At 38.8% G+C, this 17203-nt stretch overlaps 1 protein-coding gene across 3 annotated transcripts in view; it reads left to right on the plus strand.

The window, feature by feature from the left end:
- Ncam2 (neural cell adhesion molecule 2) overlaps positions 1 to 17203 on the plus strand; it is a 487041-nt gene that overhangs the window by 304823 nt on the left and 165015 nt on the right. For all 3 annotated transcript variants that reach the window (XM_039088218.2, XM_039088217.2, NM_203409.2), the window contains exon 9: positions 4107 to 4257. In XM_039088218.2, coding sequence (XP_038944146.1) covers positions 4107 to 4257 — 151 coding nt within the window. The remainder of the gene's footprint in view (positions 1 to 4106; positions 4258 to 17203) is intronic.

Here is a 17203-nt window from a genome sequence, read left to right on the forward strand (position 1 = left end):
GAGTGGAGTGTACTTGGTAAGTGATGATATTTGCAGTTATACAGGCAAGGTGGGATGAAATATTCATGAAGTTATTATGAAAATAAAAAATGCTGAGAAAATATATTCTTAAGAGCATGAGAAATGCTTTCTGCATTTGATATGGTTTTGGTCAGAAAAACATAAGAAATATATCCGTGTGTTTTGCACAGTTTGAAAGTCTCTCTGAGTAATGTTCAGCTAAAAGAATGTGCCTGTTCCCTCTTAAATCAAGAGACATATAAATATCCCTTGAAGAGGTACGAGGAGAGATTGAGCAGCTGTGTGAGTGCAGGATTGACTGACTGAAACAAAGTTCCTGGGAAGGGAAGCAGATGGCTGAGAAAGGTGACAGCCTCAGATAAGTCTACATTTAGAAAATGCATTAATAATTAAATTTCCAAACTTATCTAAGGCCAAGTATACTGGATAGGGTACGCCAAAAGTTCCTATGATGGAAAGAAATTCAAATCTCCCTATCTGGAGGAGAAAATTCCAGACCTGTACAAATGCTGGGTAAGGGGAATATCCTTGCATTTGCATCAGCAAGAGAGGCAGCAGTTCCAGAAATTTGAGTGAAGGCTGGGCTGCATTGAGGACTTTATCTCAAAACAAAGTGAAGATTAAGTATAATCCTTCTGATTCCAATGCATTTGATATGTATCAAATGCTGATGCCCTTGAACTAAGAAAGCTGCTTCTGGAGATCCACACAGGAGAAGTTTTTTTTTGGGGGGGTGTACAAATAATAAGAAATTTACATGTTTGAAAGGTTGCTAAGACATCATAAGTGGAGTATGATGACTGAAAAGCTTTAGGGCATGTCAAAAGCCTCCAGGGTTGCTCCAAAGTCAGAGTCTGCTTGGAGAGTCTAAAGAGTAGTCTGCAGAAGACACTGTCCATAGGACAAAACTGCAACCAACAGACTGGGAAAAGACTTTTTACCAATCCTACATCTGATAGAGGGCTAATATCCAATATATACAAAAAATGGGGTACAGAACTAAACAAAGAATTCTCAACTGAGGAATATCAAGTGGATGTGAAGCACTTAAAGACATGTTTCACATCCTTAGTCATTTGGAAATGCAAATCAAAACAACCGTGAGATTCCACCTCACACCTATCAGAATGGCTAAGATCAAAAACTTAGGTGACAACAGATGCTGGCTAAGATGTGGAGAAAGAGGAACACTTCTCCATTGTTGGCAGGATTGCAAGCTGGTACAACCACTCTAGAAATCAGTCTGGAGATTCCTCAGAGAATTGGACATAGTACTACCTGCGAACCCAGCTATATCACTCCTGGACATATACCCAAAAGATGCTCCAACATACAACAAAGACATATGCTCCACTCTGTTCATAGCATCCTTATTTATAATAGCCAGAAGATGGAAAGAACCCCAATGTCCTTCAACAGAGGAATGGATTAAGAAAATGTGGTATGTTTTCACAGTGGAGTATTAAAAACAATGACTTTATGAAATTCTTAGGCAAATGGATGGAACTAGAAATTATCACACTGAGTTAGGTAACCCAATCACAAAAGAACACACATGGTATGCATTCATTGATAAGTGGATGTTAACCCAAAATCTCACAATACCCAAGATACAACTGACAGACCATATGAAGCTCAAGAAGAGGAAAGTCCAAAATGTGAATGCTTCAGTCCTTCTTAGAAAGGTGAACAAAATACTCACAGGAGGTTGAGGGTGGGAGGGACATGAAAGGAAGAAAGGAGGGGGATGAGGGGAAAGGGGGACAGGATCAGGTATGGGAGAAGACAGTGATGATATACAGAGGGTCATGAATCTAAACTGAGGTATGTAACAATGGGGATGGGGAACTGGGGAGAGTCACCAGCAAGTCCCAGATGCCAGGAAAACAAAGAGGTTCTCAGAACCCGACAAGATGAGATTAGCTGAAATGCCCAACAAAGTGGAGAGACTATATCCAGAGGTTAGACAAAGCCCCTTATTGGGGGATGGGGCCACCCACTCATCTCCAAATTTTTAACCCAGAATGTCTCCTTTCTAAAGTGTGGTTCAGAGACTGAAAGAAAGGCCATCCAGAGACCTGGATGATCTATCCCATATACGGACACCAAACCCAGACACTATTGTGGATGCCAAGAAGTGTTTGCTGACAGGAGCCTGATATAGCTGTCTCCTGAGAGACTCTGCCAGAGCATGATAAATACAAAGGTGGACACTCATAGCCAACTGTTGGACTGAGTATGGGATTCCCAATGGATGAGTTAGAGAAAGGACTGAAGGAACTGAGGGGGTTTGCAACCATAGGAAGAACAACAATATCAACCAGAACCTGCAGAGGTCTCATGGATTAAACCACCAACCAAAGAGTACACATGGAGGGACCCATGGCTTGAGCTGCATATGTGGCAGAGACTGGCCTTGCAGGCCATCAATGGGAAGTCTAGATTCCCCATTGTAGGGAATGCTAAGGCAGTGAGTTGAAAGTGGGCACCTTATAGAAGAGAGGGTGGATGGGATAGTGTGGTTTTTTGAGGGGAAATCAGGAAAGGGGAAAACACTTGAAATGTAAATTGATAAAATATCCAACAAAAAAAAATAAAGAGCAGCCTGAAACAGGTAATTGTGGGAACCATGAAAACCATGAAGGAATTTCTTGTATAAGAAATTTGTGATTTTTTTTTAGATATCTCAATCTTTTTTAAGTTTCATGAATTCTCTTTTTTTTTTCCGGAGCTGGGGACCGAACCCAGGGCCTTGCGCTTGCTAGGCAAGCGCTCTACCACTGAGCTAAATCCCCAGCCCCCATGAATTCTCATTTTTGATGTTCTTCTTTTCTTCCACTTAATTAGTTTGGTGAGAGATTGTCTTATTTTCTTAAACTTCATTTTACTATTATGCATGAGTTAGAAAATATATTTTGGGTGCAGAAGTCATTATCAAAGTTCTTTAAGAATACTTTTTTTTTTTTGGTAGAAGGCAAATTCTAAGCAATCTCTCAGTATATGATTATATAATAATACATTGACAAAATTATAGAACTAAAATGTATCTTTCTCTACCCCATAATCAATTTCATGTTGCATAAAAATCTTGATATGAATTGAATTTTGATGATCCTAAAATTACTATGATAAAATTTCACAAATACAGAGACATTTATTTTAAATTTATCCACATAAAAAATCATCCGAAAGAGAACAAAGCAGCAAGCACAAGGCCTGCATTGTCTTGATCTGCACCTGGTCCTCTGCAAACGTATCATAGTTTTCAATTTTGTTCTTTTAAGGGACCCCAGAGTATGTGAACGAGTGGGTCTCTTGCTTATGCATTTGCTTGGGCTCTTTTCCTTCTGTTGATAATTTTTATTTTAGCCAATGTTTTATTTTGTTATATTTTATTATTACCATTTGGAAACCTAGTTTACTTCTTTCCTTCTTTCTTGCCTTCCTTGCGTCTTCCTTCCTTCCTTCCTTCCTTCCTTCCTTCTTTCCTTCCTTTTTTCCTTTTGGGTTGTTGTTGTATTTTGTTTTTCAAGACAGGGTTTCTTTGTGTACTTCTTGTTGTCCAGGAACCTACTCTGTAGAACAGGCTGGCCTCAAAGAAACAGAGATCCACCTACCTATACTTACCGAGTCCTTGGACTAAAAGTATGGACCACCACAGCCTAGTGCCTGTTTTTTTACTAAGAGGGGCTAGGAAGAGAGGGGAAGTGGGGAGAAACTGGGCAGTGTAGAAGTAAAAGAAATTGTATCAGTATACATTGTATGAGAAAATAATCTATTTTCAATAAAAGGGATAAAAGTTACAAGAAATAGTAGCAAAAAGATAACAAAATGTGGTTGATAAAATATATGTGAATGAATGCCTTATGTATCAAGGATGTCCTAGAAGGTGACTGTGATAAATGAGACACAAAATGCCATGCCATGAAGAAGCGAGTACAGTCACTGTACTCTTCAATTCTAAATGTGTTACCAGAGTATTTTCATTGCCATGCTTACATAATAAACATAATGAATTTGGGGACCATTTTTCATCATCACAAGAAATCGCCCCTTTGTTTTCTTTTCTGAATGATTCTGCACAGAGCCCAGATGGCCGCATCGAAGTTAAAGGGCAGCATGGCCGATCTTCACTGCACATCAGAGATGTGAAGTTGTCAGATTCGGGAAGATATGACTGTGAGGCCGCGAGTAGAATTGGCGGGCACCAGAGAAGCATGCATCTTGACATCGAATGTAAGTCATACTCAGCATGTGTGGTAACTGTAGTCATTGAGGTGGGTTGAGAAAATATAAGGCATATAAAAAAATTAAAATGAACAGTAAGTTCACCTTTTTTCTTATTCAGTGCATAGCTTCACACAGAAGTTGAAGGAACAGTTATCTAGGAACGTCACTGTACATAGCTATCTTTTGAAATATATAACTGAAAATACTAGCTAAACAAAGCCATGCTTGATTGTGACAAGCCCTTAGACTCCCCCAACCTCCCTCCCTCTGTCTCTCTCTCTGTCTCCCTCACTCCTTCCCTCCCTCCCTCTTCTCTCTCTCTCTCTCTCTCTCTCTCTCTCTCTCTCTCTCTCTCTCAGTGTGTGTGTGTGTTTATATGTGTTTATATTTGTCTTAACTATATAGACGTGTTTTCAGTAATTCCTAATTTCATTGAATTAATTCCATCAGTATTATAAATTGAATGCAGTGACATATGTTAGTCATTTATTTCATCAAAAAAGTACTTATTGTCTGCAAATTACTATTGTTAAAAGAGTAATTGATAAAAGATGTTGTGCATGATTTTCATGATTAGGTGCATTCAAGACTATGTAGAATTCTGGAACTACTTGATTAAAGGTTATCACAAATTGACCATCTAATAGCTTAATTCATAACATGGGATTTGAAGTAATTTTCTACATATGTTTTCTTTTATTTATTAATCATTTTATTTGTTTACATTTCTAATGCCCTTTCCAGACTCCCCTCGATGAACTCTCCATCCCATCCCTCTCCTCTATGCCTTTAAGAGGGTTCTGCCCCATCCAACCACCCATGAACTGGCCCATGTATACACTTTGGTTGGTGGTTTAATTCCTGGGATCTCTCAGTGGTCCAGTTAGTTTATACTCTTGCTCTTCCTAGGAGGATGCAATGCCTTAATCTCCTTCTCCCTTTGCTTCACTCAGTGGAACTCTTCCATTGAGATCCCAGGATCAGTCCAATGGTTGGTGCTGAGTATCTGCCTCTGTGTTAGGTGATGGCAGAATCTTTAAAAGGATAGCCATACCAGGCTCCTGTCTGCAAGCAGATCTTGGCATCAACAATAGTGTCTGAGTTTTAGTGTCTGCAAATAGAATGGATTGCACTGTGGGACAGTCTCTAGATGACATTTGACCAGGCTCTTCTGGTTTCTTTTTTTTTTTTATTGAGAAGTCTGGTGTAATGTTGATATGTCTGCCTTTATATGTTTCTTGTCCTTTTTGCCCTACCATTTTTAATATTGTTTCTTTGCTCTGTGTATCTAGTGTTTTGACTATTATGTGACAGGAGGAATTTCTTTTCTGGTCTAGTCTATTTGATGTTCTGTAGGCTTCTCTAATGAAGACCATCTCTTCCTTTACATTTGGGATGTTGTCTTCTATGATTTTGTTGAAGATGTTTCTTGACCCTTTTCATTGGGAATCTTTTTCCTCTTCTATTCCTATTCTTAGGTTTGGTCTTTTCATCGTGTCCTGAATTACCTGGATATTTTAGGTTAGGAGCTTTTTGCACTTTGCTCTTTTTTTGATTGCTGTGTCTATCTCTTCTATGGTATCCTCTATGCCTGAGAGTCTCCATTTTATCTCTTACTTTCTGTTAGTGATGCTTGCATCTGTAACTTCTTATCTCTTCCCTAGGTTTTCTGTCTCCTGTGTTGCCTCTCTTTGTGATTTCTTTATTGTTTGTATTTCCATTTTTAGAACCTGGATGGTTTTGTCCAATTTCTTTATCTGTTTGATTGTCTTTTCCTTTATTCCTTAAGAGATTTCTTTGTTTCCTCTTTCAGAGTTTCTAACCATTCACCTGTGTTCTCCTCTGTTTCTTTAAGAGATGACCTCCTTAAGGTCATCTATCATCTTCATAACATAGAATTTTAGGTCACAATCTTGCTCTTTACATTTGTTAGCTTATCCAGGCCTTTCTTTGGTAGGTTCCAGTGGTGACAAGTGGCATTGGTTTCTGTTACTTATGTTCTTGCTCTTTTCTCTCACCATCTGGTTATCTCAGGTGTTAACTGGCCTCGCTGTCTCTGACTGGATTTATTCCCTCCAGTGAGTCTGATTATGACGTACCTCCTTGAGTCAGGCTGTCTCTGCAAACATGGTTATGAAGCACTTGCTTGGAGTCAGGTGGTCTCTGGATGTAGACAAGGGGAAGGGAGCGCTGGAGCACCTATTCTGCTCCTGGGTGCATTCATGGACCAGAAGGATGATGTGGGTTTGGCAGGGTGGATAAGTTCTGAGTCATCTGGGCCCCATAGGGGGTCCCAGTTAGGCCAGAATTTAGGGCAAGGGTGTTTTACTTGTAACCCTGGTTGTGATGGACTTCCTGGGAATCAAGTTGTCTCTTGGTATGGGAGGGAGTCTGGAGCACTGACTCTACCCTAGGCTGGGTTGTGGCCCAGAATCCTATATATGTTATTAAAGAGGAAGAATGTTACATCATTCTCAATAACTGCATGTGAACTCTAAAAAGATTTCACAGTGCCTATGGAGTAAAAGACAAGACTATGTAGGTATTCAGTACAAGTGGCAGAGAATAACTCTAGTGCTCCCAACCTCAGCTTCATACAACAGATCGTGTTCAAGAAAAGCCCACAATGTAACTTTTGATGCCAAATTGTAGAAAAAAGCAAGTTCTTGTGTAGATAGTCCGTGACATCATAATGGATTCTGGAGTGTAAGCATCCCTCCTTTCTCTACCCTACTTCCATTTTCCTAAGTGCTTTGCATTTCTTTTATTTTCCCTTTTTTAATTAATCATTTATTCACTTTATATTCCCATATTAGCACCTCTTCCTCCCAGACCCCCTCCCAAGATCCTCCTGTTTCTTCTTCCCCTTCTCTGAGGCTCCCCTGGGATTCACCCCACCCTGGCACATCAAATCACTGCAGGAACTAAACACATCCTCTCCCACTGGGACAACACAGGGTATCCCAGTTAGGGGAAAAGGATTCATGGGCAACCAACCAATTCAGGGACAGCTCCCTGCTGCAGCTGTCTTGGGACTCACAAGAAGACCAAGCTGCTCATCTGCTACATATGTGAGGGCTTCCTAGGACCATTGCATGTTAACTCTTTGTTGTTGGTTGTTCATGCTCTTGGACCGCTCAACAGTACATGTCATTTGACTCTGTTGGTCCTCTTGTGGAGCCCCTGTTGCTTTTGGATGCCTCAATCATTGCTCCAGCTCTTTCTGATGACTGCCCAGCTCTATCTAATGTTTGGCTCTGGGTTTCTGCATCAGTTTCCATTTGCTGCAGGGTGAAACTTCTGAGTAGAGCCTCTCCAACATTTGCTAGAATCCTATCTGAAAGTTTAACAGAGTATCAGGGATTGGTTCTTGCCCCTTGAATGAGTCACAATTTGGGCCAGTCATTAGTTGACCATTCCCTCTATCATGTTCCTTCTTGACTCCTGGACATTGAAGTAGTAGGTTTTTTTTCCTTTTATTAATCATTGTACTTGTTTACATTTTAAATGATATCAACATTCCTGGTTATACCTGCACAATCCCCCATCACATATTCCCTCTCTCCCATACCCTAAGCCTGCATAAGCGTGCTCCTACATCCATTCCTGTGCTATTGCTCTAGTATCCCCTGCCCTGGGGCATCAAACCTCCACAGGGCCAAGGGCCTCCCCTCCCTTTAATGTCAGATAGACCATCCTTTGCTACCTATGTATCTGAAGCCATGGATTCCTCCATGTATATATTTGGTTGGTGGTTTAGTCTCTGGGAGCTCTGGGTGGTCCAGTTAGTTGATATTGTTCTTTGAATGGGGTTGTAATTTCCTTCAGCTCCTTCAGTCCTTCCCCTAGCACTTTCCTTGGGGTCCCTGGCCTCAGTCTGATGATTGGCTGTATCTGCATCTGCAATAGCATTGGAGTTTGGTGTCTGCAGATGGGATGAATGGAGCAGTCTCTGAATGGCCTTTACTTCAGTCTCTGTTCCAATTTTTCCCTCTTTCCTTTTTGGTGGGTGGCCCCATCCCTGACTTGAGGACCTTGCCTATCTACTGAAGGTGGTCTCAGCAGGTTTTATCTCCCCTTTTTTGTGTAGTTCTGCTAAAGAGAGAGGAGAGGAAGGGAAAGAGTGAGTGCAGGATCAGAGAGATTGAGGGACAGGAGAGAACTACAGAGGGTTAGAAAATCAAATAGAAAGCACTGGGGGATGGGGAACTGGAGTGGCCACTACGAAGTCCCAGAGACCAGGGAAATAAGAGGCTCCCTGGACCTAATGGAGAAGCAGAGGTTGTAAATCCTCTCTAATCTCCAGCTGTGGCTGCATGTGTTCCCTGCTGCATGCCCAAATGCTCTGGATTCTTAAATGGAACACACACACACACACACACACACACACACACACACACACGGCCTTAATTTTTATTGTGCCCTAATCAGCTCAATGGTTGGGGTACTCCCAAACCTTCAAGTTGTTAACACCTCCCTCTGATACTCCTGACTAATTATGTACTAAAATCTATGTCCATCTTTGGTATCCCAGACCTAAACTGGGGAGGGGCCCCTGGGATCACAATCCCTTACTCTTAAATGTTGGCCTTCTCTCTGTCTCTCTGTGCTCCAATGCTCAGGCCAGGACCTTCTCCTTCCCCAGCAATGACTATTCCAAATCCTTTTCTCTGTTGTTCCCATGCCTAGGGAAATCTAAAGTCCCACTTCTGTCCCTCTGCCCAACCACTGGCCACCAGCAACTTTATTTACCAATTAGAGCCAATTGGGGGCAGGGACGCTCAGCACATTACAGGCAGACATGCAGGTTCTCCTGTGATTTGGGGAGTCAAAATAACACAAATAGCATTAGAGTCAATCCACAACAGCACGTACTGTAGGCAGGAGACATTTTTGGTTGAAGATTTTGTTAGTGAGTTGCTTACAGATGGAAAGAACAATTATTAACTTCCTATGGAAAAAAATGACAAAACAAACAAACAAACAAACAAACCCCCTGGGCAGGATATCTAAAAACAATTCTGTACAATGAAAACATCTAGAGTTATCACCGTCCCTGTTAACTGTAGTATATTGGTAGAGAAATAGATGAGTTTGACATTAAGTGACTCAAGCCAGTAATCAATTCCATGCTATTGAGGCAATGCTGTGACTTTTTTGTTCTGTTTCAGATAGTATTTAATTTTTGTTTTAAATTTTTGATCCTGTTCTGTATTATAAAATTAGTATTTTTCCTTTGAAATTTTCTTGGACCCTTTATGTAGTTCATTTTTCCTACCATCTACCACACACATAAAGCTTGTCCAAAATATCAGGTCTAAACAAATGGCAATGAATTAAACATTTGGTTCATTTTCAGGTTCACATCTGTTAATTTTCTTTTCCCTTTGGGATTGGCTATACTTTTCGGTTCATTAAATTTAAAGATAATAATGAACTGTTTCATAGATACTGTAAATATGGTATCTGCAAACTCTGAGTATTTTGTAAAAATATGAGAATTTTTGAAGCTAATAATTACCACAAGATTTTTTTTGTTGCTGTCTTTAGCATTCATTTAGAGCTTTGCTGTGTTGGCTTATATGTACCCAGTGTAAGCAAATGTCTGAGTTTGTTTGACATTTCTGTGGTATTTTACACAGAGCTATGCCATTGCCATTTCTGAAAACTACATAGGTTTGCCCTCATTGTTTCTTACATAGGCTGACTCCTTCCAATCATCTGTGCCATTCTGGACTTGTCACATTTTATGGACCAGAGAAAGAAAGAAAGAAAGAAAGAAAGAAAGAAAGAAAGAAAGGAAGGAAGGAAGTAGGAAGGAAGAAAGAAAGAAAGAAAGAAAGAAAGAAAGAAAGAAAGAAAGAAAGAAAGAGAGAGAGAAAGGCAGGCAAACACATGAGATAAAGGACGGAAGTTTTGTTTTGGATTGGTTTTGGTTTCGTTTCTTTTAAGATCTATCTGACTTTCCCTTATTGTCTACAGAGTCACCTTATCATTTTCTTTGGGGAGAGTGGGGAATAGATAATTGTCCTTGATTTTTTTCTAGACATTTAAATTCTAATAAACCAATGGAAATAGACTATGATGGGATTAATATTTGACATCATAATATACATAGAACCACCTTATATTGTATTTGTAATACAGGTTAAAAAATGAAAGTAGTTATGTGCGGTAACTCACATCCTGTCTTAGGATTTTGTGTTTTAGTGTTTTTGCTGAGGCAAAACAACATGACCCAAAACCAAGTTGTGGAAGAAAGCTTTACACTTCCAGATTATAGTCCATCATTGAACGACGTCAGAACATGAAATTAAGCAGGGGTAGAATGTGGGGGCAGGAGTATATGCAGAGGCCAGTAAGGGGTGTAACTTAATGTTTTGCTTCCCATGGCTTGCTTAGACTGCTTTGTTATAGAACCCAGGATTACCAGGCCTAGGATGGTATCAACCACAGTAGGCTTGTCCCTCCCTCATTAATCACTAATTGAGAAAATGCCTTACATCTCGATCTCATGGAGGTTTTTCTCGACAGAGACTCTTTCCTCTCTGATTACTCTGGGTTGTGTCAAGTTGATGCACACACACACACACACACACACACACACACACACACACACACACACACTCCAGCCAATACCCATGCTTTAGAGGCTGTGACAAGAGAATCACTATAAGTTCTAGCTTGGACTACTTAAATCAGCCTTGCTAAATTAGATAGGGTGTTTATCTAACTACAGAAGGTTCAAGGTTGCTAATTTCTAATAAATAAGCACACGTGTGCCTACTGTTATAGCAAAAGACTATAAAATCAGATAGTAAAATAACTTTGCCATGTAATCACCTTAATTTAAAACAAAGATCACAAAACACAGTACAGAACAACTGAAATCAATCAAAATTAGATAAGATGTTATAAGTAACAAAGATTTATACTAATAATCTTTATAGTACACGAGAGGCCATAAAAGTGACTGTCTTAATTGACTACTCTTACAGTACATATGTCTGCCATAGTTTTATATCCACCTTTGCATCAAGAATTGAGTAAAGATTATGAAAACATAAACATTACAAAGTATAACAAGAAGTTACCACAAAGGTTTTTCTCCTAAACCAAACATCTACAATGTAACAGTGCCAAGAGGCAGTTAAAAGAATCAAGCCAGTTTTAATTTGAAACCTGTGTGGTTTACTACAATAGCATTAAACTAAGAGTGCTTCTTTCCCCTTAAACCCCTTTGTGTTTTAACTTAAGCCCATTTCTTGGCATTCTGCCTGTTCATTTGCTATGTTTCAAAGGTGTCGCCTTACTCTGAAGCCAGAGTTGAACTAAAGTTCTAATTGAGAAAACAAAGCAGATAGCAGGATCATGGTATGTGTTTTAATGCAATACTCCCCAATTATATGGTATGTCTCATTCCTATTGGGATGTCATTAACTTCTATGACCAGATCTTATATATTAAATAATAATTAGACTTAATTGTTTTGAGATGAACTTACCACAGTTACTTGGTAGCAATGCAGAGTAAGAAATATTCATGATTTTGATTTTAAGGACCCTTCATTTAATTTATAATACATGGTTGATATATGAACAATTGCAAATACAATTTCTTTGGCACTGTCAATTTATGTAGTAATATCTGACATATTCTGAAGTTAGATAAACATAGATAGTCTTATAGCTCAGTTTCAGAATGATTTAATATTTTCTATTTTTCGTATTTTATTTAATAGTAGTTATTTGCTTTATTGTTTAATTATTTGCTCAGAAGTGTACATTCTTTTACTATAATAGTGACACTATTGCAGGTATCAATACCATGTATAGAATAAAATAGGTAATATATATGCTAAACATTAATATCTAAAACCTTTCAGTAAATATTTAGAAATGAAAAATTCCCTTGTCATAGCATATAGTTAATATCTGTGATTATGTGTTTGTCGCATGACTCCATCTTTTATAATCACTCTAATTCATTTAATACTGAAATGTTAATGAGCATTGTTCATTTGCATATGTAAATTTATTCTCTTGACTATAACAACCTACTTAAATATGCTTCTTTTCAAGAAGAAAACCAATAAAATGTAAAGTATATAACTTCTTTTAAAAGGCCTCAGATTAAGATCATTTCAAAAACAAGAATGATGGGGTCTTTCTTTGCTTAGCTGTAGTGTTTTTGGTTTTTCTTTCTGTTTGTTTGATTGGTTTTTCCCTAATGTTACATCTACTTCCTATGAAAATGTGAAAAGTCACATTCTTAGTGGTTTATATTCCAAGAGTTACTCTAACTTTATGTTAATTTCTCTATTTCTGGCAGGTATTATTTGATTCACTCCCAAATTTATTAAAATATGTTTCAAAGCATAGGGTGATGAACAGCTTTAGGGAATTTTAAGAAATGTCCAACCCTTGAAATGTCTAACTTAAAAAACTAACACATTTCAAACATGTTAATACAATCAGGCCTTATAAATAACTTCTGGCATATCATTTCTTCTTCTTCTTCTTCTTCTTCTTCTTCTTCTTCTTCTTCTTCTTCTTCTTCTTCTTCTTTATTTTTTTTTTGCCTTTACCTCTCACTTTTTTTTCTTTTTTGGATACTTTCTTATTTACAATTCAAATGTTATTCCCTTTTCAGGTTTACTGGACATAAGCCCCCATTTCCCCTCCCCCTTCTTCTATAAGGATGTTCCCCTCCCCATCTAAACCCCCTTACCGCCCCCCTGACATTCACCTACACTGGGGTTCCAACCTTGGCAGGACCAAGGGCTTCTCCTTCCTTTGGTTCCCAACAGTGCCATCCTTTGCTAATTATGCAGTTGGAGTCATGGGTCAGTCCGTGTACAGTCTTTGGGTAGTGATTTAGTCCCTGGGAGCTCTGGTTGATTGGCATTGTTGTTCTTATGGGGTTGCAAGACCCTTCACCTCTTTCAGTCCTTTCTCTAATCCCTTCAATGGGGCTCCTGTTCTCAGTTCAGTGGCTTGCTGCTAGCATTCACTTCTGTATTTGATATGCTCTGGCTGTGTCTTTCATGAGACAGCTATAACCAGTTCCTGTCAGCTTGCACTTCTTAGCTTTATCATTACTTCTTAATATTTGTTTAATTACCATCAACAATGAACCTTATATCCTCCTTGTGTTGAGGTCCTGGAATTGCTTCAGAAACTACACCAACTCTGATCTCAGTCAGAGAGAAAGAGAGATTTATTAAGTGTACACCCGATATTAAGCATACAACCGAATGATTGTATTCAGGGTATTCAGATTGGCCATTTTCCAATCAGGGTTTTTCTCACAAACAACTCTGTCACTCAAGTTGCTAATTAAGACTAACTGGGAAATGAATGACAATAATAAAATAGTATAGCTGAGTATTTAAACTAAGAACTCAGAATGTTCTAGAGGATAGAATTGTGAAATCAGTAGAAAAGGATGGTCAGTTTCCTGATGAGCATTGTACTCCGTGCCTTTCCTTGGTGCATAGATAAACAAAAAAACCTTATGTTTGTCTTTTACAAAGGCAATGGTCTTATCACAAAATTTCCTCTATAATCATGCTCACGATAAAGTAATTGATTCTCAAAGATTCTGCTTACAAAGGACACTGAAGAAAAAAATTTTCAACATATAATTTTGAATGAAACACTCAAGTCTATAACATTTCTGTCTACTTCCTTAGTTACTTACAAGGAAGCCTTTGGATATTATGACAGCAGATTTCTAGACCTCTATTTCCACTGAGGTCATGTCTCAGCTTTCTGTGTCTTCCTCAACATAAAGTAAATCCAAACAATGATGTATCAAGAGTTTGTGAAAAGTGATTGCTAGTCTATTCCTCATCGGTTAAACTTCCTAATGATGCAGTACTAGTAAAATCATATTTTTGAATTATAACTAGTGCAAATGAAACTAAAGAGTAGCACCTGTGTTACAGGTGTTAGACCATAGGGATGCAGATTGTTTACTTTGCTTCTGTTGTGATTAAACTGAATGACCACCTTGCAAGGGGCCAGAAAGATTTCAAGAGTCAAAGGTATTTAATATCTACAGCAAAATAGTGTTTACCCATTATCAAGGGACCACTGTACACATGAACTCACAAAGTCGTTCAGAACTACATGCACAAGATCTGTATAAGACTTGAGGTAGCTGAGATCCTAGCTTCGAAATGGAAGGGGTTCATAAATTCACATCTCTTACTCAGGGTTTATTGAGGATTGCTGGGGTAAGATATTCAGTTTTCTTCAGTGCAATCATCATTGAGGGGCCACCCATGATGCAGTAGATGGTACTATACCCCTGTACAAGCAATACTCAGTGGAATTAACAAGTTTAAAACCAGAGTGCAGGGAATAAGGAGGACTTAAAGGGGAGGACAGTGAGTTTGAACCACAAGTCATGTTAGGAGTGTACTATTTTGCAAGGAATCAAACTTCTTTGAATAATTGCCACACCCAACCTCGACCAGCAAGGAAGACACGACCACAGGAGATCTTCTTCAAGCAGTTTTACTCAGGAACCTTGATACAATCTTCTGACCTCTATCTTTTCTGACTCTCTCTCCTCTGACTCTCTCTCCCTTCTGACTCTCTCTCCCTTCTGACTCTCTCCCTTCTGACTCTCTCTCCTCTGACTCTTTCTCTTCTCTGTCCTCCCGGGGAATGCCCTGCACCACACTTAAATAGCTAGCACTGGCCAGTCCTAGCAAGCACGTGGGTCATGTAGATAGGCTGTCACTATGCGGAAGGTAGCGGGCCAGGCAGACATAGCCAAATAAGGACTTGTTTACTGCAAGGAGCGCTCACCGTTGGAAGGGTGGAAGGCGGAAACCAGCGCCATCTTTGAGGTGCGGCACGTTGCAGCTCTCTACAAATAATCATCACATAAGTGTAAAAAGAAGCAAGAGACTCAGTAAGCTTAAGGTAAAAAAGGTAGTAAATATTATTCTTCTGTATCTCCCCTTTAAATCACTTGAGTATAGTTATTTTTCTCAATATGCTAGCATAACACTAGAAGTTGTATTATTGAGGCTCTTCATATGTTCAATGTGATTGAAAGTGATATTGCACAATGTCTAGAATTACCTTAGGAATAGTATAGAACATTGAAATCATAATTAAATACATGAGAGAATATGGCCATGTACAGACAGGGAGAGAACCTATTAAAAATGAAATATTTACTCTAAGGGAACAGGAACCAAGGATCCAATATTTTGCAAGGGTGTGTGAAGGGCCTGCATTGAGATATCAGCACTGCCAAAATAAAAACAAAAAATATTAAAATAATTAAAATATTATTTGTTTTATATTTGAAAATATCTGAATATCTTGGCAGTATGATTTTTCCTTGGATTGGAGTAAATGTTTTTCTACAACTGAAATAATAATTATCAGTTTGATTAGATGGGTATTATGAAAAGCTGGTATAATCCTTTAATATTTTAATTTTTCCTTCCATGATTTATGTATAGCATAAAATGATCAGCTTATTTCATTAACTATAAGACAGGTATTCTGTATATGTATGTGTGTGTATATATACATATATATATATATATGTATATGTATAAGACAGTTATTCTGTATATGTATGTGAAAGATCTCTGCGGGGAGACCCTCCCTCAAGTATCGGGAAGTCGTGGGCCCCAGATACACGAGAGACCAATCTTGATGCAATAAGCAGAGGCAAGCTTTATTTTCGGAATTCCGGGCAAGCTTTATTTTCGGAATTCCGGGCTGACACGTATCTCTCACAGAAGACAGGGTTGTCGACCCCGAGCAGCTAGGAGAGGGACTATTTAAAGGGAAACACTACAAGACCTAGGGGTAGGGGAAGACGTCAAGAGAGATGCCAAAGATGCCACAAGGAGGAACTCCCAGAGTCACAGGACAATCTTCCTGATAGTGTTTTATGGTCAGCCAGCTCCACCAGGAAGGTCAGGACCTCCTCATTGTTCCTGAAGCAGGCCTCTCCTTTGTCCTCTCAGGGTTAGCGTTTCTCAGAGTTGATGAAACTCCTGCACCTGATAAACATCTGGATAGGCTTGGCTCCGGTTTCCTGGAACTCTAGCTGTAGGACACAATGGCTAGAACTGCATCCTTAGAACAAAATAAAAACTTGGACAAACATCACTGGGGTAGGACTCGTTACTTATTTACACACGTCCGGAGTCATTCGGAGGGCCGGTGAATGAGTCAGTATCAGATGCCCTGGAATTTTTAAAATTTTTCATCTGCTTTAAGACGCCATCTCTCATATGTATAATATATATATATATATATATATATCAGCCAAAATATATGCTTTATAGCTACATTTAATAGTAGTTTAAAAATTATATACAGTGAAAATTTATTACATAAAAAGTTGCACCTTATGTTAATGAATTAAAATATAAATTCATTTTAATATATGAAATTTATTGTGAAACAATTACTGAAAAAATTCTAGTAATTAAGATGCCATCACACACTCTTCATTTTAAAATACATTAATTCCAGCACTCAGGAAGCACAGACTGGCAGATCACTGTGAGTTTATGGAGGCAAACCTGGTCTACATAAGAAATTTTAGGTTACCCAGGTGTGCTAACTGCGACCTTGTTTCAGGGTTGGGGATATTTGTTACTTAGAAAAGAACTTGTTTATGGGTATAACTGTGTGTTATTTCTTTTTCTTTTGCTTTGATAAAATGGAAGAAGTGTTTATTTAGAACACATGGTTTGTGGAACACAGAAGTCCATGTATGGCAGACTTGGGCATATCAGCAAATGTTGGACATGAAAGTATGACTAGCAATATAAAACATCACAACTTGAACCCGGGACTGAAATTTGCAAAAGACTATTAACTCTCAAATCCCACCTACAGCTATGTACTTCCTACAATAAGGCAGAACTTCGTCCTCGAACAGTGTTACCAGGTGGAGACAAGTG

Source organism: Rattus norvegicus, chromosome 11, assembly GCF_036323735.1.
Source record: "Rattus norvegicus strain BN/NHsdMcwi chromosome 11, GRCr8, whole genome shotgun sequence".
Classification (NCBI taxonomy): domain Eukaryota; kingdom Metazoa; phylum Chordata; class Mammalia; order Rodentia; family Muridae; genus Rattus; species Rattus norvegicus.